Source organism: Lactuca sativa, chromosome 8 (assembly GCF_002870075.4).
Source record: "Lactuca sativa cultivar Salinas chromosome 8, Lsat_Salinas_v11, whole genome shotgun sequence".
NCBI classification, from domain to species: Eukaryota; Viridiplantae; Streptophyta; class Magnoliopsida; order Asterales; family Asteraceae; genus Lactuca; species Lactuca sativa.
Window position 1 is genome coordinate 157,112,201 of NC_056630.2, and position 24,278 is coordinate 157,136,478.

Below are 24,278 nucleotides of genomic sequence, written 5' to 3' on the forward strand. Positions count from 1 at the left end.
AATTGGGGAAGTACCAAAAAAGTCTCAAGTTTACACACTTGATTATTAAAAACTCTAACTATTTTTTTAGATGAAAACATTTCATTTTACTTATGGTTTTTACCTAAAAAAAAGTTATGATTTTTTTCCAACCAAATGTGTAAAATTTGAGACTTTTTTGGTATTTTATACATAAAATATGCTTTCTAATATATAGGTATACGAATAAAATTTATATATAAAATACAATTTGTACACATAAATACATACAAAAGACGATTTATATATCAAATACGATTTTTATACATACCTAAATACATAAAAATATACTTTTTTACATAAAAAAACATTTTTTACACATAAAATAAATATTTTATACATACAATATGTTTTGTAAAATATAGATATACAAATATCATTTGTGTAATTGTGTATATAAATCCGTTTGACAAAAAAAAAAGATAAATACCAAAACAGTCTCAAGGTTTATACACTTGGTGGAACTAATTTTTTTTAGATAAAAACCATAAATTTTCAAAAAACCTTTCATTTTCAAAAAAATAGGGATGACCGGTTGATAGATTAAAAAGAAAAGATTTTCTAAAAATTTATGGTTTTTATATTTTTTTTGAACCAACAAATATAATATATAATTTACTCTTAAATTAACACCTAAATTCACATATGTCCACGACATGACTTAAACCCTCGACTTCAAAGAGGGAGGGCATCACCTGATATCGTTCGGCTAAAAGCCTTTTGGTTTATGTTTTTTACCTAACAAAAAAATAAGGCTTTTGTCAAATAGGTGTATAAAACTTAAGATTTTTTTTTGATATTTTCCCTTTAAAACTTTACATTCTTTTAACCAAACACTTCTAACATAAATAAAAGCTACAACTTCTAAATATCATATTCTTAGATTCAAACAAGTTTTGCAAAACATACTCTAAATATTTTGTTGTAATCCACTTTGATCTTTGATATAAGCAAGTGCGCTCACCATCGACGCAGTGTGGACGCTCACACATTTGAATATTAGAACGCAAACATATTCAAAAGTCAAAGCATGGATACAAGCAATTCAGTCTAGGGAACAAGATAATATAGCATATGGTTGCAAAATAAATATCTAATGCACAATTATAAAAGAATTTATGGTAAACTTAAGTATCGCCAATACCTCAATATCCCCCAATCATGACCCATCTAAATACGCCACTAGTAAAAAAAATTGTTAGGTTGAGACTTGAGATGGGTATTTTACATTATTTTTTATTACCTTTTTTTTTCTTGTTTGCCTCATTTTTTTCTATCCTTTTACCAATTGAAAATTGTCACGTCTCAATTCTTCAAAATATATATCAATGAAATGTTGTACCGTATGAAGCATGGAAAAAGAAAAAAAGATGCTCGGTGCTTCAGTGACGGAGCTTGAACATTCGAGTTTGGGGGCCGAAAGTAAAATACATAGATAAAGTGAAGAATGGGGGGGGGGGGGGGGGGGGGGGGGGGGGGCTTTCTTCTTGTGCAGGGGACCTCACTGCACCACCGCACACCAGACAGTGTGATGTTCACCGCACCACCACAATGGACACTTCATCTCACGGTGGTGTGTACACTATACTTAGAAAGCAATAACTTTAAATTTACCTTGTTGGCTTTTTTTTTGATGATAAATTTAAATGTTAGGGTATTTATTGTAAACCTAACAAGTAAAATTAAAATAAGGGATAAAAAATGGAAAAAGGTGTAAACGTGTGGGCGTTAGAGTTGGTGGAATGGTAGCAATGATTTAGCGAATAATGTAAGTTGAAGGCTGGAGTACCAGCGATTTGTAGCTTCTTGGTAAGTAGGTGTCCACCCTTCCAAACATATAATAACCCTATTTACTTTTTATTTTATTTTTATATTGTTTTCCAATACGGATGGATTTTGTATTTAACACAAAAAAGGAACAGCTATCAAGATGCTAGCTGTAACAGTATGACTTTCAAAGATCAAACAAACCAATCTAAACACTGGATTTTGGCTCTACGTATTGTTTTATCCAAGTAAAAAGGGTAAGTTGAATTTCGTCTTCCACTTCCATATTGGTGTAGCTCAATTTCTTGAAAACCAAATAAGATAAGAATTATTTACTAAACACAACGAATCGTAATTTAACATTAAAAAAAACGGATTATAGAAAGAATAGTAATATAATATGATTGATTATGTTGTTTGAATTTGAAGTTCTAATAAACATGTAGCCATTTGTTTGTCTTTATCATATTTTGATTATTTAAGTAATTAACAAATATATAGGTTTACTTATATTATCCTTTCATCATCACTTTTGTTACAAGTGAAACAAATAAATTTAATTATAAGTATGTGAACACTAAATTAATACATATGCAAATAAAGAACACAAAAATTCAGTAATACTCCACCTTATTTTCTTAACCCAACGTCTTTACACTTTCATGAACCAAAAGTAAAACAAATTTTCACATGTCTTTACAACAAACCAAATGTTCAAAAAAAAAAAAAAAAAAAAAAAAAAAAAAAAAAAAAAAAAAACTTTTCCAATGAAAGTAGTGTGTGTAATGCACACAGTTAAAACCAACAAAACACAACTCTTTCATACCTTTTTTCTACATCCAACTCTCCCGTCACTTATCTTGTAACCCGCTATCCTTACTTTCGCTTTCCGACGCACCTCCACAACCAGCCGCCGCCGCCGGCACAGCCAACGTCACCGGCGAAGGCGGTGCAACATTATTCACCGCCAAACTAGCAGCAATCGCAGCCTCCAAATCATCATCGTCGTTCCCAGAGATCCCAACCTCACCACCACCGCCGCTATTCTCCCTCAAACTAGCGGCAATGGCCGCATTCAAATCATCATCTTCCACCGCGACCGGAGTGGGTGGGTCGCGGTGGTGTTGTTGGTGGCGGTTGCCGGAATTGCAGGATTTGGTAATCCTTTCAGCGTCTTCCGGCAACAGCCACTGTCCGTAGCCGTTAGAGGCTTCACCAGAGGTGATGGGACATTCCTTAGGGAAGTTCCCACGGACTAAGAAAATGCTCCATCCGAAGCCTTTTAAGGTGTCGAGGTAAGCGGAAAGATAGAATTTCGAGAGGTGTTCGGGGGCTGCGTATAGGGAGTCAAAGTTGTACCATTCGCCGTTGACTTTTCTTATGCAAAACCAGTGGTCTTGGAGATGGCAGATGAACGCGTTTTCGAGTTCCGGGTCGACTTGTGCGGGTTCGGCTACGGGACTGTGGAGGGGGATTACTTGTAGGTCCCACACTTCTAATGCTTTTTGTAGAACCTGCAAATATTTCCTTTTTTAGATATACAGGTCACAGGACAAGGACAAGTTGTACTGTGTTTGTCATACGACTAGACCAAAAAGTGGGACAGGGACAAAATTAAAAAGTGGAAAAGGGACCCCTTATGGGTTTTGTCCTTGTGACGATTTTTTGTTTGTTAATGTCCAAAATTTCCCAAAGTTCTTTTTCATTTTTGCCCTTGTTACAAACCTTTTATGTTATTACCCTAAGTTCTTTTTCATATATTTATTTGTCTTTTTAATAAAATAATAAAAATATAGGTTTTTGTAGAAAAGTCCCAATTTTTTTTGCCAGATTACAAAATAGTCCCAAATTAATTTATTACTGGCTATAACCGGGAGAAAATGGTCAGAATGCAACCTTTTACTAGTTTTTAGGACTTTTTCGTAAAAAAAAATTAATTTGGGGCTATTTCGTAAACTGGCACAAAACATTGGGACTTTTCTGGAGATTTCCAAATGTTTATCTTATAACTGTTATAACTTATAAGCCTTCAAAACCATTCCCTTTGATCCGCATTGTCATATGGGAATTTAAATGAGGCCTGAAGGTTCATCGCCTCAGTTTGTAAAAATCTCAGAGCTGGCCTTGTATATTAAAAAAGTTGTTTCATTTATTATTTTAAAGAAAACTTTAATTTAGATTAATTGAAAATACAACTTTTATAAACTTTTGGGACTAAAGTTGTTTTGTTGAAGTTTATAAACTTGCATTTTAATTAATTTAAATTGAAGTTTTCTTTGAATTAATAAATAAAACTACTTGTTTCCACTTACATTATAATAGGGGGTTTTTATTTTATCTCTAAATTGGCTTTGAGCATATGAACAAAAGTTCACAAAACTAGAGAACATTTCAGTATGAGACTCGAGTAAAAACGTCTGATAACTCCAAAATAATCATCAAAATTATAACAAAATACTTGAGTAATGAAAGTCTACTTAACCTCTTAGAGCCAATTCAGGAATAAACCTATAAATTACACTACAATTAAACCTTTAGAAATTTCAAGTTGATATATGATAAAGGTTTAAATAGTCGAGTTTGGTACCATAGAGGCATAAACAATCAGAAAAGGATCTGTTCACTTTTATCAGATAACATAACAAATGATTCAGTGGCATTTGATATTGATACTTGTAGATGAGATCTAAGGTAATGTTTTCACCTTTGTCACAGAGGGGTGTATGAATTTAAAGTATCTAATATACATATATAGATAAAGATATACAACCATATATACATACATACATATACATAGATATATCAATCCAAGTTTGCATATAAATATTTCTTCACTAGAAAAATTGAAAGTACATCTATAAAATTTGGAAAACCTTTATATTTTAGCAAGTATCAGCATCAAAAAAAACCATCTTTTCTATATTTCATAAGCCACTATATAACTAAATTTTTGGTTCTAGCCTCTCAAAAAATCTCATTTCCACTATCGTATCATTGTTCAAGATACAAAATCATGGGCGTCTTCCACACTTTCAACAGATAACTCTAAGCAAAAAAGTTATGTACTTTTAGCAACTTTGGAACATCTATTAAGCACTAATACATCATACATTTCATATAAACACAATTTGGTTAGAATGTAACGTTCCTTTGTAGACAAGTTTGATAACTTATTGACAAAATTGGTAATCTGTTTAGACTGTAACATTGAAATCAGACATCTACACATGAATGAAGGAAGAACAATACAGAATCAAGAAAAGCTGTATCGTGTAGCCTTAAAAAACTAAGGAATGGAAGAACGCCGGGTGGCCCAATAAGAGAAACATATGCGGTAAATGTGATTAATCAAAATTAACTTGATATTGAAAACTATATCTTTCTACGAGGATAATTGGCAATTTGGTATCATAAACCATCACAAGTCCCATCATTGAAGTTTATATGAATATATACTAATCTTATCTCAATACAGTAATAAGAAAGATTAAAAGATGTCGGGATTAAACTGACCTGGATACTGAAATCGCCATCCATAGAGACATTATGCGACTCCTCCGACAGGAAAGCATCTCCTCCGGAAGCGGCGGATCCTTCCAACATCATCTGGTGCTCCGTCCGATCAAGATCAGAGGCCAGAGCAGCCAAATCGAACTCGGAGAAGAAAGGTCCCTGCAACACCGTGTTGACGCAATGGACGGCACACAGTTTCGACTCTTGTACCTCGTGGTACAACATTCCTCCGTTGATCGGACCTTCCATTTTTCTCGTTCTCTCCGATAATCACAAAACCCTAGATTCAATCGTTTTTCCGTGAACTTGACGATAGAGAAACGTTTCTACCTATTAGATTTGTGCCACCATTATCCGTTAAAAGAAAGTTATACCCTTGCTTTGCGTAGCGGTAAGTATGTCACCTCTTAGCACAAGATGGTAAAGATATTATCAGTTTTTTATATTAATCCTTTTATGAATTACTATAAATTTTTAATTTTAATTATGAAAATAAAAATAGACTAATCTCATTTATCACTTTCTAATATTTATTTAAAAAGACAAAATTGCAAAAATGGTCCCTATGGTATATAATTTTTTGGGGTTTTAGTCCAAACCACGATTTTTTTTATTGGTGGTCCTTCTAAAATAGTTTGTTTGTGATTTTGGTCTTTTGGTAAACTGAAAAGACTAAATTGCTCTTATTTTATTTATTTTCCATTTTTCTTTTTTTTCCTATAAATATTTATATATAAAATATAAAAATAGGGGCCCACATACTCTCTCTCTCTCTCTCTCTCTCTCTCTCTCTCTCTCTCTCTCTCCCCCCCCCCCCTCCGATAAATTGAATCCCATAAGCCCCGTCATCTCTCTCTACAACTAATCTCCTCCTTATTCCGACGATTTTCCGATGGAACCGAACAGCAAGAACGCCGGAGCAGTGCCACTGACATCATCGAAGTCGAAGCATTCCAGCAAGTCAAAGCTACCAGAGAATATAAACCCTAACGTTACTAGCCCTAATCTGAAAGCCTTGAATTCCCCATCACTTAAATCAGCAACTAAAGTCCAGAAATCGGCGATGAAAAAACCTAATCATATCTTTTCGCCTTCTCCCAAGAACAAGATTCGGGAGAGTAAGTTTGTGGTGGCGAAGAAGAATTCGAAGAGAGACAAGGATAAAACCCCGATTTCAGTAGATTGTAAGTGTAAGGCTAGTGGTAATTCAGAAAAATGTTTGTGTGTTGCTTATGAGACTCTTAGGGCTTCTCAGAAAGGGTTTTTCAATCGGACTGAAGTTTCTGTTCAAGAAGAAAACCCTAGTTTGCCTATAGGTCTTCAAGGAAAATCCGAAGAAAATGACGTTTTTGAGATGTCCGGTAATAAGAGGAGAACGGAGAAATTGTTGGATGAAGCAAGAAAGACAATTCCTAAACCTGGATCTGGAAGAGTTTTGCATTTGGTCAAGGCCTTCGAGAATATTCTCACATTACCAGATTCAAATGAGGATGAACTCGACAAACAACAATCTTGAAAAACGATTCTCTTCTACTTCATTCAACCCATCCAATCTCTTACTTACAGCAGAAAATCTAGGGTTGTGTTCTTCACTTGATGGCAGCCATGGGAGGTTGGTTGATCATCATCTAAAAACTCTGCCATGAAATTTTTGTTAAAGCAGAAGAAACGGATTCATCATCTTCAAGTTTTAGAGGCAGTAGATGGAAAAGACGAACACTCAAGGCTACCTCCCAATTCATGAAGAAAGTTCACTTATAAGTTACAACACTTGTACCTTTTATAAATTTCTTGAATCGAGCACATTAACTCATGAATCTGCAACAATTAAAGAGGAAGAACAAAACAAGAAGAGTTCAAAAAGAAAGTCCAGGAGATGATAATTCAACAACAAAAGCAACGGATTCCCATCCGAGAGAGAGAGAGAGAGAGATGTGGGCCCAAATTATTTATTTATGTTCTTTTTCATTTAAATTAAATAAAAAACATAAAAAATACATCAGAAGAGCATTACAATCATTTTTTATGAGAGACCAAATTTACGTACAAACATGGTTAAAAGGACCACGAAGCCAAAAAAATTCGGGGTTTGGACTAAAACCCCAAAAAATGCATATCGCATGGACCATTTTTGCAGTTTTGTCATTTAAAAATAAGCAAATTTTCAAAAATAGTCATAATAGAAAACAACAATGATCTACCCGAAACAAGTAGGAATGAGTTTTAGAATCGGACCGGTTCGGAACCGGAACCGGAACCAGAACTGGTTTTGCTATATTATATGAATCGGAAACCAAACCGTTGGTCGCGGGTCCAGTTTCGGTTTTTCGGTTATTTTTCAAACTAGAATCGATTGATATATTGTAGATGATATGTTGTCTTTTGGGATTGTAAATGATTTAACATTTAACAAAAATATGATTTTGTACATTCTAAAATGAAGTACCCCTTTGTGAGAATATCGACAGAATTATTCTCTGATGATACCCGATTCACCACGAGTTTGCCTTCTTCAATTTGATGTCCGATATAATGGTATTTTCTTTCGATGTGTCTTGATCTCCCATGATCATTGGGTTCATTTGTCAAAATAACCGCACATTCGTTTTCATGTAAAATCTCCATGTGCTATTGGATTAATGGAACAACTCTAAGGTCTCCAATGAAATTCTTTAACCAAGTTGCTTTCTTTGTCACCTCACTTGTTGTAATGTACTCTGATTCACAAATAGAATCAGTCACCGTTTGCTGCTTGGAACTTTTCCAAGTTACTGCTCCACTATTCAATATGAATATCCAGACAGATTGCAAATAACTATTATACCGATTCGTTTGAAAATTGGCATCACTATAAAGTATAACCGCTCACTTTAAGTTCATCCTTGCCACCAAAAACTAAGACCATATCTTTGGTTTTCCACAAATACTTAAGTATGTTATTCATTGTTGTCCAATGAGATGCGCCAAGATTCCCTTGATATCGGCTAACCATGCTCAAAGTGTAACAACGTAAATTTTTAAAACAATTTTTCATTTCTTTAAAACATAATTTCATTCAAGACAAACCATAGAATCCAATGTAACATGGTCATAATACAAAACATATCAATCCCAAGATCAAACATATCCAAATCCGCCTGTGTGTGTGTGTACGAGTCATGTCAGCACCTTCCCACGGTCCTCACTAGTACCTGCAACACATTACACATAAACACTGTAAGCAAGAAGCTTAGTGAGTTCCCCAATATACCACTTACACACATACGCCTTTCCAGGCCATACTCCACACGACCTTCCGGTCTATGTGTCTCAGGGGACTTCCATCCCAACCCGGTAAACCTTCCACTCCTACCCGTGTCGTCCTTCCGGCCCATAACTCCTTGACCTTCCAGTCCACATCATAATGCCTTCCGGCCCATATCATAATGCCTTCTGGCCCATATCAAGCATAACATACATATCACATACATAGCGCATACGAAACAGGCAACTCATAGCATACAATGCATATATCTCATAGCATACCAGACCTTCTGGTCACACATAGGTACCCATCCAGGTACAGTATAGTGAGAAGACTCACCTCGGGTATCTCAGATGATCTCGCACATGAATCTATTAGTCAAGCCCCCGCCTAATCACATGCAAAATATCCTCAATAAATAATGGCTCTCAAAGGCTAGATTAAACCCCCTCCTATGATCCTTCAGAAGGGTAAAAGACCATTTTACCCCACCTTGACTCAAAAGTCCAACTGTTGACCGAAATCCTAAAGGTCAACGAAAGTCAACGATCACAACTGATCCTACTCGCCGAGTGGACTAAGGTGACTCGGCGAGTACACGCATGTCCTCTTCGCCCCTGGTTCTCCCTTGACTCACTGAGTCAACCCTAAATTCCACGAGTTGACACAGATCGCGAGTCGCGGGGCAACCCAACTCAACTCGTCGAGTCCTCCCAAGGACTCGGCGAGTACATGTCATGCACTTACTCAAACAACCTTCTGAGGTCAGATCTGTTCCTTTAATCCATAGATCTGGCCTTTCCAAGCACTATAATCACGTAAAGTCTCAATCTTGATGCACATGCAACAACCATATGACCATATATGATGATTTAGCCCCAAATACCTTAACCCAAGGTCATGACCTCCATTGTTCTTCATAAAGCTTGAAGAATAAGGCTCTCTGGACCTCTATGGATCCAGATCCAAAGTCTCATCACCAGATGGGACTATTTGGACCTCCAATCGACTTAGACAAGGGCACAAGAAACCCTAAAACCATCTATCTTTCCCAAAACAGAAGAAGGGTCGAAGTAATACCTCAAATGAAATGGTTTTAGCTTCAAATCCTCATAATAGCAACCTCCTTTGCTTTCCCTTGGCTAGAACCTCCTTCTTCTTGCTAAACAACACCACAAAGGTCAAGAATGGCTTCTTCTCTCTCTCAAAACGCTCCAGCACTCTAGGGTTTCTCTCACTAGACTGGTGGCCACAAATGACGGCCATAAGGGCCTTTAAATAGGGTGCAAACCCGAGAAATTAGGGTTTTATTAAACAGCGTGGACTCGCCAAGTCCACTTATGGACTCGCCGAGTCCCTCATTAATCAAACCACTCCAATCGCGATCCTACTCGGCGAGTCGGGGCTCCTACTCCCCAAGTTTCTCTCCAAAAATTCAATATAAAAGAATAAAATAATATACCTGGGAATCCGGATGTTACACAAAGCATAACCTACATCAGGGTGAGTACAATTCATAACATACATGATTGATCCTATAGTCGAAGCATATGAGACTCGGCTCATTGCATTTGTTTCTTTATCACTACTAGGACATTGAGCCTTGCTCAACTTGACAGTATGGTGCATGGGTAAATCCTTTTTCTTGAAATTCTCCATATTAAACTGTTTCAATATTTTATCCAAGTAAGTACTCTAGTTAAGTCCTAACAAACGTCTTTGTCTATCCATGTAAATCCTTATTCCAAGAATGTACGTTTCTGACCTAGATAGTTTATAGCGAAATACTTTCCAAGAAAAGACTTCACTTATTGCAAAGTTGGAACATTGTTTCGTATAAAGGAGTATGTCATGAACATACAAAAATAGAAAAGGTCACTACACTCCCACTAGATTTGACATACACATAAAACTCATCCTCACTTCTAGAAAATCCAAACTCCTTGACCTTTTAATGAAAGAAAATATTCTAGGTGTGAGATGCTTGTTTAAATACATATATAGACTTATCAATCTTACACACCTTATTAGGGTGGTTGGCATGTTTAAAACCTTCTGGTTGAGCCATGTAAACATCCTCAGTCATCTTACCATTAAGGAAAGCAGTTTAACATCCATTTGTCATACTTCATAATCATGAAAGGCAACTATGACAAGAATTACTCTAATTGACTTGATATTGTGAAACATCCCAAAAATACGGTCCAAAAATTTCATTTTTAATTTATAAATAATACCATGTAGCCCCAAACTATATCATAAAAACATAAATAAAAGTATCTCAAACATCACATCAAAATATTGTATCAAAGTCACATGTATAAATATCAAAGTAATCCTCCTAGGCTAAACGTTGTGGTGTGTGCAATGTAGTCATCCCTAGCTCTTCCCCTTACTAGCGGAAGTACTTGAAACCAAAACTGAAAACTGTAAGCACAAAGCTTAGTGAGTCTCCCTAAACTATCACATCCTGTACACATAAACACATTTAACATACATTAGGCCCCACCCGGCATCTGACTGCATTCGGCATTGGGCCCCGCCCGGCATCAAGCAAAGCTCGGCATACACATAACATGAGCATAATCATCTAATTATATACATATAAACATTCCCCGGGCCCCGCACGGCATCGAACCAAAATCCGGAAGCATACAAACATTCCTCGGGAACCACCCCAACATCAGATCGTAGTTCAAAAACATACAAATACAAACACATGCAAGAATCACAAAGAAATCAAGCATACTAATATTCTTCGGGTACTACCCCGACATCGGATCGAAACCCGGAAAACATATAAACCTACATCAGGCCCCGCCCGGCATCGGACCTTAGTCTGGAACATACTAACATACATAAACGGACCGACCTTGGTGCCTTGGACCCATTCCTATAGGAGAAAACTCACCTCGCAAAGCTAACTGTGAAATCTTGCGTAAGGAATCTCCGACGACTGCTCAAACGACTCCCTGGCTATCATTATCACAATAACACTTAGTCAAAATCTTAGGGTAAAATGACCATTTTACCCCCGTTCAAAGTCAACATTCTGATCAAAGTCAATGTTCGAGGTTGACTCAACTCACCGATTTGACCCATCAACTCGTCGAGTTCTATACATCCAAAACCTTGAAATCGCAATCCAACTCGTCAAGTCATCCCCCTGACTCGCTGAGTTCCCTGACTACTCACAGTCACGATAAAGTGAGTCAACTCGTCAAGTCATCCTCAGACTCGTCGAGTTCTACCATATTCGGAATCGGGACATAACGAATCAACCCGTCGAGTTCCTATATGGACTCGACGAGTTCCTCAGTCTGTTTGGTCCATCTTAAAGGATTAAGCCCCTACTCTTCATATCTAAGCTTCTTGCTTCTCATATACATTGAAAATGTTCTTTTAAGGGTAACTTTTCCAACTTTACCCATTAATACCCTTATTTGACGGGTTTAGCTTAAACCCCAACTCTCTAGGACTTAGATTTTGGTCCACAAGTCATCCATACTCCAAACTATAGCATACAAACAGAGATCTAGGCCTTAGACATCATTTGAACACATAAAGTTTCTGCCTTGATCTCCATGCATGGCCTTTTGGGGCTTAAAAGGCCAAAATGACATCTTAGAGCTTGCATGAGGCTCCAATGGCCATAAAGTTTGCACCTTTACGCCATAACAACCCTTCAAGGTCCTGGATCTTGGGAGAATACCCACTTAGGTCGTCCATTTACCAAAAGCTAACATTCTTGGACCAAAAACCCCATAAAAGTGAAATGAAGAGATCTAATAAATCATTAAGCAAGTTTGAGACTTGCTTACCCAAAAAATGTTGCAAATGAAGTGTAGTTTCTAGATCTACTCCTTTCTTCTTGAGTCCTTTGGCTTCCTCTTCTTCCACAAGCTTCAAAAGCACAAGTTTTCTCTAAAAAAAGGTCTCACAAGCTCACACAAGGCTCTAGGGTTTCGTGGCTAAGGTTTTAGGACTTGGAGGATGTAAATGAGACTGGCATAAGGGGATTAAGATGCTTAAATAGAGTGCAAAACCCTGAAATTAGGGTTTCATCCTGGTAGCCCTACTCGTCGAGTCGAGGCTCTTAACTCGTCGAGTAAGTGACTTAAAATCCCGCGTCAATTATGGTTTCTACTCGACGAGTTTGGGTCTCCCAACTCGTCGAGTTGCTCTACAAAAGTGAATAAATTGTAATTAAATGTGTAACAGGAATCAGGCATTACATATAGGCAACTAGCAAAAAGGTATCATCATAGCTAGCCCCTTGGGTTTGAGTAAAGCCCTTCGCAACCAGTCTGGCCTTGAACGTTTATACATTACCATCCATGTCGGTGTTCTTCATGAAGATCCATTTACAGCCCACTGTCTTTTGACTGGGTATATGATCAACCAAAGTCCACACCTGGTTATCATACATGGATTAGATCTCGTTATACATTGTCTCTTTCCATTTAGCACCCATAGGTCCTATCATCGCTTCTTTATAGTTAGTTGGTGATGTGCACAAAAGTACCTACTAATTTAAAATTTATAACCTAACTACTTAACTAGTTGAAATGCACCTAGGCAGTGTACCTAGTCGGATTATAGAATAGTTTGGGTAAGTCAGGTGTTGATCACAGGGAACGGTTTTAACTAATTAATTTACCTACTATTAAATTAACCTAATTTCCTAGTAAAGTAGTGGTTTTATCTAATTTTTCAAGTTTAGATGAACATAATTTCTTAACACAATTCAATCAATAAACGAAACACTTCTGTTAGTTCGAATCAACTTTCCCTCAAGGGTTTATAAATTAGTTATGACAATTATTGTTGGTTACTAATTAAAACATTATTAGCAATGTAGCTCTAAATTTATTAATTATCAATTAATTCATGTAGGTTGTGACATCCCCATTTTCACAGCCAGAAAAGACCGATTTTGTTTATGCTTTATAAATATCAGAGTACCTTTTTTTTAATAAAAATGTTGCAGAATTTGTTCCCAAAAAAACATGAAAAATACGTTATCAAATCATTTCTGAAGAAATGTATTTTTATCCATTTTAAAACATTTGGGATGTCATCGTCAATACAGAAACATAAGTATAAACAGAACTTAGGGTTTTGAACCCACAATAATATAATTATTATGTTAAGCATCAAACAATCAACTCAATTACCAATCCCTATTATCTTCTTTACTCTTAAGGATCTACCCTAAGATTCAGCTATTCCTCATTCATTCATTTCTAAGGATCATCCTAAGGAATTGGCACGAAATCCATCGTTGCCATGGTTTACTCGACAGACACTAAGTCGCATAGTCGCCACGGTTTAGGCACTAAGTATCATAGTCGTCAGGGTTTATACAACAGGCACTAAGTCGCATAGTCGCCAGGGTTTAGAGTACACTGGGTGAACACATCGTTCACAACACCTACAGGTTGCGAGCCTGCTAGTGTTCCACTAGACTGTCTAGAATAGTCAGTGGTTGTCATCCATACTCTGCTAGATGACGGGGTCATTGCTTGGGTCATCGCTTGGCTCATTGCTTAGGTCATTGTTTGGCTCATCTCTTAGGTCATCGCTTCTCACCTTGGCTCATCTCTTAGGTAATCGCTTCTCACCATAATTTACCGCTCATGTATCATCACTCATCATTCATCTCATCTTTCATTGCTCATCATTTATCTCGTCTCTAATCTACCCTTGTTTTACCCAACATATTTTGTAGATGTAAAATACATATACAATTTAAATCATTTAAAACATGTATAAAATCGTTCATCCAGCATAGATAGCAAGTATACAGATAATATGCACACGTAGCACGTAATTTATATAAAATACTTCATATCTATATTTAAGATGAAAGTAACTATGCACTCACATGTAAAGGTGGTGATTCCGAACTCAAACAGCGCTTCGCTTCTTAAAAATAATTTCTTTCGACGAAACCTATTATTATTACCACTAGATTTTAGTCTAATATTTACCGTGACTAATTATTAGTTTTATTATTATTATTATATAAGTGTTTAAACAATATTTTCCAACCACTATGTACAGACAGGGGCCAAACATAAAATACCGGAGGGTAGGACCATTTTGGCATATAACACTTCTGAAATCCAACAACCCTATGCGGTCCTTTAAACCAGATTCCCCGTATTGTGAGTAGTTAAAAAGATATTATAACGACACTTATATAAGTCATAATAATAGCCCAAATATTTATTATAGGTTCATAATAACAATACTAATAATATAAGGTATATCAAAATAAGGTAAGCATAACTTACTTACAATGGAGTTTTAGCTAGGAGTCGGGCTCTGCAGGGGGAGAACTTCGTCGTTGAATCTTTCTAAGAGAGATTCGTGCAGCGCTCACCTTACTATACTAAAACTACAAAAAGAGAAGTCAAATCACGAGGGACTTAAATGTTCGGGGGATAAGAAGAGAAAGACTCTTGAATCAAGGGAATGATGCAAGAAATATGAGAGCCCAAGGCTCTTATTTATAGTAATTGAATTTTCAAAAACTACCTTCATAGTTACTTAATGACCTTATAGTTATATAAACAACTAAACACCCCTTTATAATACTATTTTTAATATATTTAACGATATTTGTACTAAACTAATGTCGAAAGTATTCGACATTAGTCTTATAATGACCGCATCGTCGATAACTTTCTAATGATATAAACATATGTGTATATATATATATATATATATATATATATATATATATATATATGTACGTATATATGATTTATACTTTATTTTAATACATAAATATGTTATTATAATTTGTAACCCGTTCATACGAGCTCTGTTATTTACGCTCTTTATATCCACGCGTAGGCGGAGACGTACTCTACAACTTTCATTTATACTATTTCGGCTAATTTTGACTTTATTTTTAAAGTTATACTTTTAACAGGCCGGGACAGGAAAAGTCCGTTAAAAATTCATAACTTCTTCATCCGACGTCCGTTTTCATTTGTCTTTTTACCGTTGCGCTACTAATAATGAGATCTTCAATTCTCATTTAGGTTGCGTTGGCCAAAAATCGATCGATATAAAATTCGAATTTCGGGTTATGCATTGTTATGCCAAATCTTAGAAAAATCATAACTTCCTCGTACAAATTCAGATTTTAACGTTCTTTTTGATGCACACTCTTTGTTTAACGTATATTTAAACTTTCATTTAGATATCTAAGGCTAAAAATTAGTTTATCAAAATTTTATTTTTTACGTTACGCGATGTTGTGTCGGTTTCACCGTAAAACTTCGACGGACCATAACTTCTTCGTTAAAACTCGGATTTCGACGTTCTTTATATGTACAGAACCCTTGTAACATATACTATAACTTGGTTAATATTAATACTTCTAAATAATCTCCCATCAAAAACTTATTTTTGATGCTCATTGTCTTTGAATTGACCAGCCCAGATCTGCGGGCATTACATAGGTCTATGTATGGTCACACATAATTTAACACATAATTAATTGTTGAATAATATTAGAGCTATGTAAGATTGGATTAACAAACACTAATTATGGTCATGACACGAGTTCTCTAGCACAGGCTAATTTATTAATTCAATTCCTTAACTAAGATTGGTTCAATCTTAGCTCTAATAATCTAATGTTCACTAAATTATTAGGTGTTCAAATTCATGCAGAATAATGGTCATTAACTACACAAAATAAGAAGTTTAAGCAATTAAATTAACAAATCAAGCATATTACGTAAACCAATCAAACACAAGACATAACCAACAAGCAAAGTCTAGATTAATTAAATAAAACCATGAGTTCCAGCTTCATCTAGCTAACAGAAGCAATTAGTTTAGCTGGACATGCTAACAAATAAACACATACGATACATAATCAAAAACACATTAAAAATACAAATATATAAAGTTAATTATGAATTCTTCCTTCTTCCTTGGTATGCAAACCAGTTTCCAAGCCTTTTCTCCTTCTGATTTTCGACTTCTGGAACTTCTCTAGGACTAGCCAACCTCCAAAACCGTAGGGATCAAGTCCTATTTATATTCGTCATAAGATTAGCCTTCACGTCCTGGATTAGTGTTCCACGTCGTGGACATAGACAAATCCTTATCGAGTAAGGATTCCAACTTTGCGTGCACTTATCTTCAAACTTATTCCTTTCTACGTCGTGTAGTAGATATCCACGACGTGGATTGTAACATCCGGATTCCCAGGTATATTATTTTATTTTATTATTTTGGAGTTTGTGGAGGAACTCGGCGAGTTGGAGCCAAGACTCGCTGAGTATTGTCGCGGATGTTCATTCGGGTTCATGTCCGGACTCGGCGAGTCCACACTGTTTAATGAAACCCTAATCCCCCGGGTTTGGAGCCTATTTAAGGGCACTTATAGCCTCCCATTACGGCTACTTGTAACGTCCCAAAATTCAAGACCAAAAATTTCTTTTAATAAAACATTACTTTAAGCAAAGATATCATTCCAATACATAATCTGAGTATAAGTTTTCAAAACACATGTTCATTATCAGAGTAAACATTCCCAAGCTGTCTAATCTATGGTGTGTGCCATGCGATCACCCCGAGCTCCTCCCTCCGCTACCGGAAGTACCTGAAAACAAAACTGAAAATCGTAAGCACGAAGCTTAGTGAGTTCCCCACCCTACCACATACCATGCATAATCACATACTGCACATACTGGTGTTGGGTTATGAGCATTCTAACACTCCTAAGTGTACATGCAACCCTAAATACCTTGGATCTATATTTTCTCTATTATACATGCAAATATGAATATCCAAGGTATTATCCTAATCTAGCATATAAAACAATGAATATAATAAGATAGAATACATACCTCTTTCATGTAGAAAGTATTCATGAAGCTTGAGTGCCTAGTGCCCCAAGTGTGACACCTCAAATGGAATCACAATCACCAAAACACTTGGAATAGCTTGAGAGAGTTCTACAACTCATGAAATCAGCTAGCCCTTTTCCTTCACACACTAGTGGCCGATTTTGGTCAAGAATAAGATGCTTATATAGTTAGGGTTACACCATGTAAACCCTAATAGACATGGCCTTTCATTTCCATGATCCATGGGTACAAATACACCATGGAGCATCCATGGACCATCCTATGGGTTTTAGCCCAACTTGATTATCCATGGAGCATTAGCCCACTATACAAGTATGGATGATTTACACAATCAACCCATATATTTAATTAGTCTTCTTTTGATCACTTAATTAATCCTAGATTAATTCTTGATCAATACTAATTAAATAATCTTATTATTCTTATTATTAATATACTAGAACTTATAATATATTAATAACCATAAGTGTCTTATTTCTCTCATTATAGTCTATCCAAGTGCATGATGGTATGCAACCCAAATGGACCATGTCGGGTCGGGTCAAGTCTTACCAATTATAGTTATGGACTTAGACATTAATCCAACAGTCTCCCACTTGGATAAGTCTAAAACTATTATTGCGTATGACTTCAGGAACCAACTGGCAATTGTAGCTCTCAAAAGCTTCTGTCGAACTCTGACCTTGTAGATGAACTCTGACCTTTGTCAATGACTTGTCCATTAGATAAGGGATCATATATTCCTCCATTCTAGATATTATATGGACTGAGACATGGATTATAATCATTCTCTCTGTCCATTTGTTGTTTCCCGATTTCCGATTTATGACGACTGACTAATTGAACAAATCAAATCAGTCCTGGCCCGGCCGAGCACTTCCATTTGTCATCATCAAATCATCGAGGGGCCCACATATATCGCTTTTATCCCGAAGGTAAAAGGAATGGATAAACTTCGACTTATATGGCTTGTTCTACTACTTATTGAATCATACACAAAGACATGTTTTATAGCACAGAGTTACCAAATGCGGTTTCGTGCAATCAATGTACTATCAACTCATAGTAACAACTCATATCTCTAGGTTTGAAGAATATAAGATATTATCGTCTCATGATCACTCGTGATAAAATCCATGAAGTGATTCCAATGAGCGCGGGTTGAACCCAATACTCAGAACTTATGAGCACTCATGAGTGTTGTAGCCTTGTCCAACACCTTAGACCTCTACAAGCCAACCCATGACAGTCTTAATTCATATCTACTTCCAACATATGACCGACTGTGGATGGTTTGAATAACTTAGTCATTCCGGAAGAATAACCTAGTTTATTCGGGAAGTAAAAACATGCAAAATGAAACACAATAATAATTGAATCCAATATGGTCTCAGAACTTATGAATATAAATAAAATACCTTTTATTTATCACCATATGATTACACATTATTCATTGTATACCGTTTCAGCTATCAACTTTATTCTTGAATTTAAAACAATAGTTGTCCCATGCTCCAAGCATGTACACTATGTTTTTTCTAAACACTAGTCATGCCACACACCAAGTATGCATACTATGTTTGTCTATGATCTTTACTTTGTGAACTAGATCCATTGAACATAACTTCAATGATTCTCTTTTCACACTCCCAAATCCTTACTGCAAATGCAAGAATTCCAAACTCATGCCATTTACTGAAATCTGTTAGATTCTAAACTTATATGCATTGATACTCTTGTAACGATTATGCACAAACTCACAAAGACTTGGCAACAATCATTACAGAGTATTCCAAAGGAGATCAACTCCTTGGAAATATCCTTCTTGCATTAAGTTTCCTTAATCTTACACAGATTGAAAATTCTAACTTTGAAACATTTCCAGATTCCATTTTGACTATCACTTCTGAACAAGAGTTGCCTCCTTACAGAATATGTCAATATGGTCCTTCCAAAATTATCACTATACTTCCAACTGTCCTTGAGCAACCAATCTTTGGTAAACCTTAGATTGTCCTCGACAATTGTTTAATCCTTTTAGTTATATCCAGTTCTAAACCTTTTCCCTTCTTAATGCCCTAGGCATTTGGAAAATTTTTAGAACGGATGAATATAGCACATGTAATCGATCCTATATCCGAAGCATATGGGACACGATTCATGATGTCTTACATAAAGACTAAACCAGTCTTTTGCTATAACATTTCCATTTCTATTTGCCAAGTTCTCATAATTCAGATTATGAAAAGGGATGCCGTAATCATAATCGAATTTTAGAACGCAAATAATGGACCCATATACAGAATTTCCTTATGTTGAGCCATTCCAACATGAAATTCATATATATATATCCTTGACTAAATGATTAAAACCTCACGATCTAAGCTTATAGATTTGAGATGAAGTATAATTTCCTCTCCCTTAATTATAGCAAAACAACTCTTTCCCAATTGAAACTTTTTTTTTCTATAATTAACATTGCTAACTTGCAATACTTATCATAATTATCATGCTCCCACTAACATGATGATTATTAGCATAACACTTATGCTCCCACTAGCTTTGACATGTACTCAAAAATCAGCTGGACTTCTAGAAATCAATAGTTCATTGACTTTCTTACCAAAGTTCAGATTTCTGATACTAGATTGTTTTGATAAAACTTTTTCAAAAATCATACACCTTCCCTTAGATAGCACACTTGTGTATCTAAACAATTATGAAGAAGTATGCCGTAATCATAATGGTTAGACCTTTTTGCCACTTCTCACAAGTCCATGTTAGTGTGCCGGTAAACCACACACGCTCCACTAACGACTTTGAGAATGCAAATATCACAATTGCTATCTAGCTAAAATCTACTTAGTGAAAGTGTTTCCTCACCATCATTTTCATGAATCGGAGAGAAACCTTATGACACTTAGATTTAATGGTGTATGTGTTCTTATCCATGTGAATTGTCAAAACCATAGACATAAGACAAAGATAATGACAAATCCAAAACCATATGGATTGAACTCAATCTTAACTTCTTGCCACCTGGCAGCTCAAGGGCCTACCATTGCTTCCAAGTTGTTGTGCAACAAATTGAGAACTCTAAGAACTCATATGCAAAGCCAACTTTAACTGGAATGGGCACAGAATATGTCAACACGATAGGTTGTAAACCGCAAGTCGTGTGCTAGTGAAGAACTTCAGGTTTTATTCTTGATTAGTTCTTGAGACTTTCAAGATCTTTAAGACTCCCACTGTCCTCTTGACATATAAGACTCCCTTGTCAAACATCCAAGAGATAATGCAGATTCTAATCAAGACAAACACTTCACACAATTGGCCTAAGTTGGTCTCTGTTTTATCCAAAACATCACAACTTACCAATTTCAAATGTACAAGAGTAGACAACTTTTACTCTTACATTTGACAAGTGTTTTAAACCCTTTTTTTTAAGACATGTCACTCACGTTACAATCTTGGAGTATGACTCTAAGACTTGTATTGGAACGAATTATGACTCATCTTCTTGATTTAACCATTTCAACAGTTCAAGATCCCTCTTCTTAGTCATAAGCATGCACTAAGATTTCCTTAGAGAACTAATTGCGATATGGTTTCTTAATCATTAAGATGATCACAAAAACTGATACTAAAGTACTCTCCCATCTTTCCAGATTCGAGGAACTTTTATCCTTCTGCCTAATTTGATTCTTCTTATTCGCTCTGTCATACATTGGAACCTTTTTCCAATGTCTTAGAGTTACACTTAAGCTTGTAAGTATAATCATATTTACTGAGCTTTAGTAAACTATGACGAATAGTCTTATCAAACTTTTGCGGTGGACTTAATCAGTGCACAAGAATGTGTACTCGATCCCTTAGTCCTTTACTTGACTCACACATCCATGTGAACGAGTAATTAGTCTTAATTTTTTCCAAAACTTGAAAGTTCTCATTCATCATGCTATACAACTTGCATGATTCCAAGTTTCGGTCCAATTGAGAGTTGGGTGATGAGAATCTTTCCTTATTTGGTAAATTTAGACATTACCACAAATGAAAGAATCAATTTCATATTTCCACTCTTGCTATTAATGGAATCATATAAGCAACAATTTTTCCTCAAATGCCATTGTAAGGATATTTTAAAGTAAATAAAATCAAAATTTATCTTTTATTTTAAAACTTTGCGGAAAAACTTATCCTTACAATCCATATGAAAACTTGTTGTTATCTATTCCTGAGCAATAACTCATAACTCCTAAGAAATAGCTCAAGAATCCGATCTTCAAACTACGCGATAGAAATCCATCTACGCCATCAGATTCAGCATATTCTTTCTTTAAGTTTCTTCACTTTTCTTTGATTCTTAAAACATCACCATGTGACCCAGTCACATCATGTATCAATAATCTCAGAATAGAAACTTAACAGAGTTAGATAGTGGACTTTACCTGAAGTAGAGTCAAACTTATTGACTTTAGCATCCTTAGGTAAATTTGGCAGCTTCGCAACCAATGCTCCTTTCTTTGGCAATATAAACATATGGACCTTTTGATAATGGACACGAGACTATCATAGACTTAGCTTTTCTCTTTACCATTTGGTCAACCGAGTTGACTATGGCCGATCCCTTTCCATTGGGAAGAGAGAGCTTTACTAAATATCATTGTCAATGTCCATGAAGTTTAGGAAGTTGGTCTTAGCAAATAGATAAGATCATTAAGGGTCTTGTCATAGTCTGTTTCATAGGTGTCCCAAAGGAACTCACTATGTGACTTAGAAAGTGATTGAACCACCGACTTTCTCAAGACTTTGACACCCAACTCTCCCGGCTTGTCAATATGTGACTACATCTCCAAGATGTGACCACACCTAGACCTTGCCTTGCCAATAGGGCTTGAGTGACCTTAAACTTTTTTTCTCAAGAACTTGTGGGTTAGGGAGAATAATTGGAGGAGGAGAAAGAAGTATGATATCCATGGGACATCATCTTCATTAGGAAACCTTGTTTCAAGAGATTTGGGAAGATCATAGGTGTCTAAACCAGACATCGTTTGGGAGATATTCAAGATAGTTGATTTAAAGTCCTTAATATGACACCCAATATGAAATATTAAGGCTAGGACCCAACAAACTATTTTATAACTTAGAAGAGGTATGCCGTAATCCAAGCTATAAAATATTTGAAGGTAGGTGAATGACGATTCACCAATTTCCACCAAGATAAACGAAATGTATAATTAGGTTTTAATTGGATTTGAAACTCCTAGATCTTTGAGATTCATTGAACTGTTCAAAGGCATGTTTCAATCTCGAGTGTGCCCTTCAGGTTTTGTGACTGGGATGCCGAGGATCACAAAACAAGGTGTGAAGTAACCATGCAAATCACTTGGTACCCTTAATAAATTACCCCTCAATCGATGTGCCGGTTAACCACACACGCTCCATCGATACTATGATAAATATTAAGTCACCCTTTACCTACCTTGTTAAGTCCAAGTTAGTGTGCCGGTTAACCACAAATGCTCCACTAACGACTTAGACAAAGTGTAAAGTGTAATTTCATGGGTTAGCACCTTATTCACATTTTTCCTAAGTAACTAAGATTGGGTATTATTAAGAGTTTAGTTACTTAGTATTATCATTAATACTTTTAATGAAGGGAGAATTATAGTCCTGTCAAACCCGTTCGGCTAACGACCCTCCACCGGTCAAGCAAGCGGTGGGTGAGAGTGGACACCCATTAAGTTGCCATTTTATAGGCAACAACCTTATACCCACCTTATAGACCGGCTTCATGAATGAGGCGTACTAGCGGTAAGACTGACTTTACTCTTATACATATATATATATATATATATATATATATATATATATATATATATATATATATATATTATTAACTTATAATATTATAAAGTATAAGGGTTGAATTTTAACTTTTAAAATTCTAAGGGCTAACTTGGGATTAAAGTATTCATACTTGAAAACTTTTCAAATTCCAAAACTTGAGGGCAATTTTTGAAACTATTCAAAACTAATTAATTCCATAACTTATGTGTTTAAAGTAGTTTTAATCCAAAAACTCTTCAAGTTCCATAACTTGAGGACAAGTTATGGAAGACTTTAAACTAATAAAAGAACTAACTTTTCTTTATTTTATAACTTATGGATTTAATTATGGTTACATATTTTTCTTTAATGAAGTGACTCTTGAACTTCCATAACTTGAGGACAAGTTATGGAGTCATAAAAAAATTATTCAATGACACAAGACTCTTCATTTTGTAACCATTGCCAACTTTTATGAGTTTTATGAGTCTTTAATGTGACTCTTCATGTAACTTGAGGACAAGTTAAACAAACACATTTTATACTCAACTCTTAGATTAAAATGGATTGAAAACAACTATTTCAATTAACTTTTCTATTAATCTAAGCAACTCATAAGTACAAGATAATTCAAATCAAACTTTTTCATGTAATTAGTCTAAACCTTAAACTAATACAAAACATAAATCTATTGACAATTATCTTTGAAAATGGATTAGCATGAACATTACCACATCAAAAACAAGTTTATAAGTTCAAAAACAACTTAGGGTAATGTTCCTAGTCCAATTCCAGCCAAAAAAGTCGAATTTATGCTGTCTGGGGGTCCAACTCGTCGAGTGCACGAACCAACTCGGCGAGTTGGATGCTTTTTGCCTTGGACTCGGCGAGTCCATTCATGGACTCGGCGAGTCTGCTGGGCAGACAGCATCAAAACTCGTTTTTTCAGCTCCTTTTGCAAGTATAACAAGAAAACAAGCCTAATCTCTGATACCACTGTTGGGTTA

At 35.7% G+C, this 24,278-nt stretch overlaps 2 protein-coding genes across 2 annotated transcripts; one reads left to right on the forward strand and one right to left on the reverse strand.

Annotated features, from left to right (window-relative positions):
• Positions 1-2,363: 2,363 nt before the first annotated feature.
• LOC111884066 (ataxin-3 homolog) lies at positions 2,364-5,664 on the reverse strand. The gene is made up of 2 exons (XM_023880394.3): positions 5,299-5,664; positions 2,364-3,299 (listed from the first exon to the last, which is right to left on the reverse strand). Exons 1-2 carry the CDS (start codon positions 5,545-5,547, stop codon positions 2,637-2,639), a joined length of 912 nt encoding a protein of 303 aa, XP_023736162.1. The 5' UTR covers positions 5,548-5,664; the 3' UTR covers positions 2,364-2,636.
• Positions 5,665-6,190: 526 nt separating this feature from the next.
• LOC111884057 (microtubule-destabilizing protein 60) lies at positions 6,191-6,814 on the forward strand. Its single transcript, XM_023880388.1, has one exon. It carries the CDS (start codon positions 6,191-6,193, stop codon positions 6,812-6,814), a length of 624 nt encoding a protein of 207 aa, XP_023736156.1.
• Positions 6,815-24,278: the final 17,464 nt, after the last annotated feature.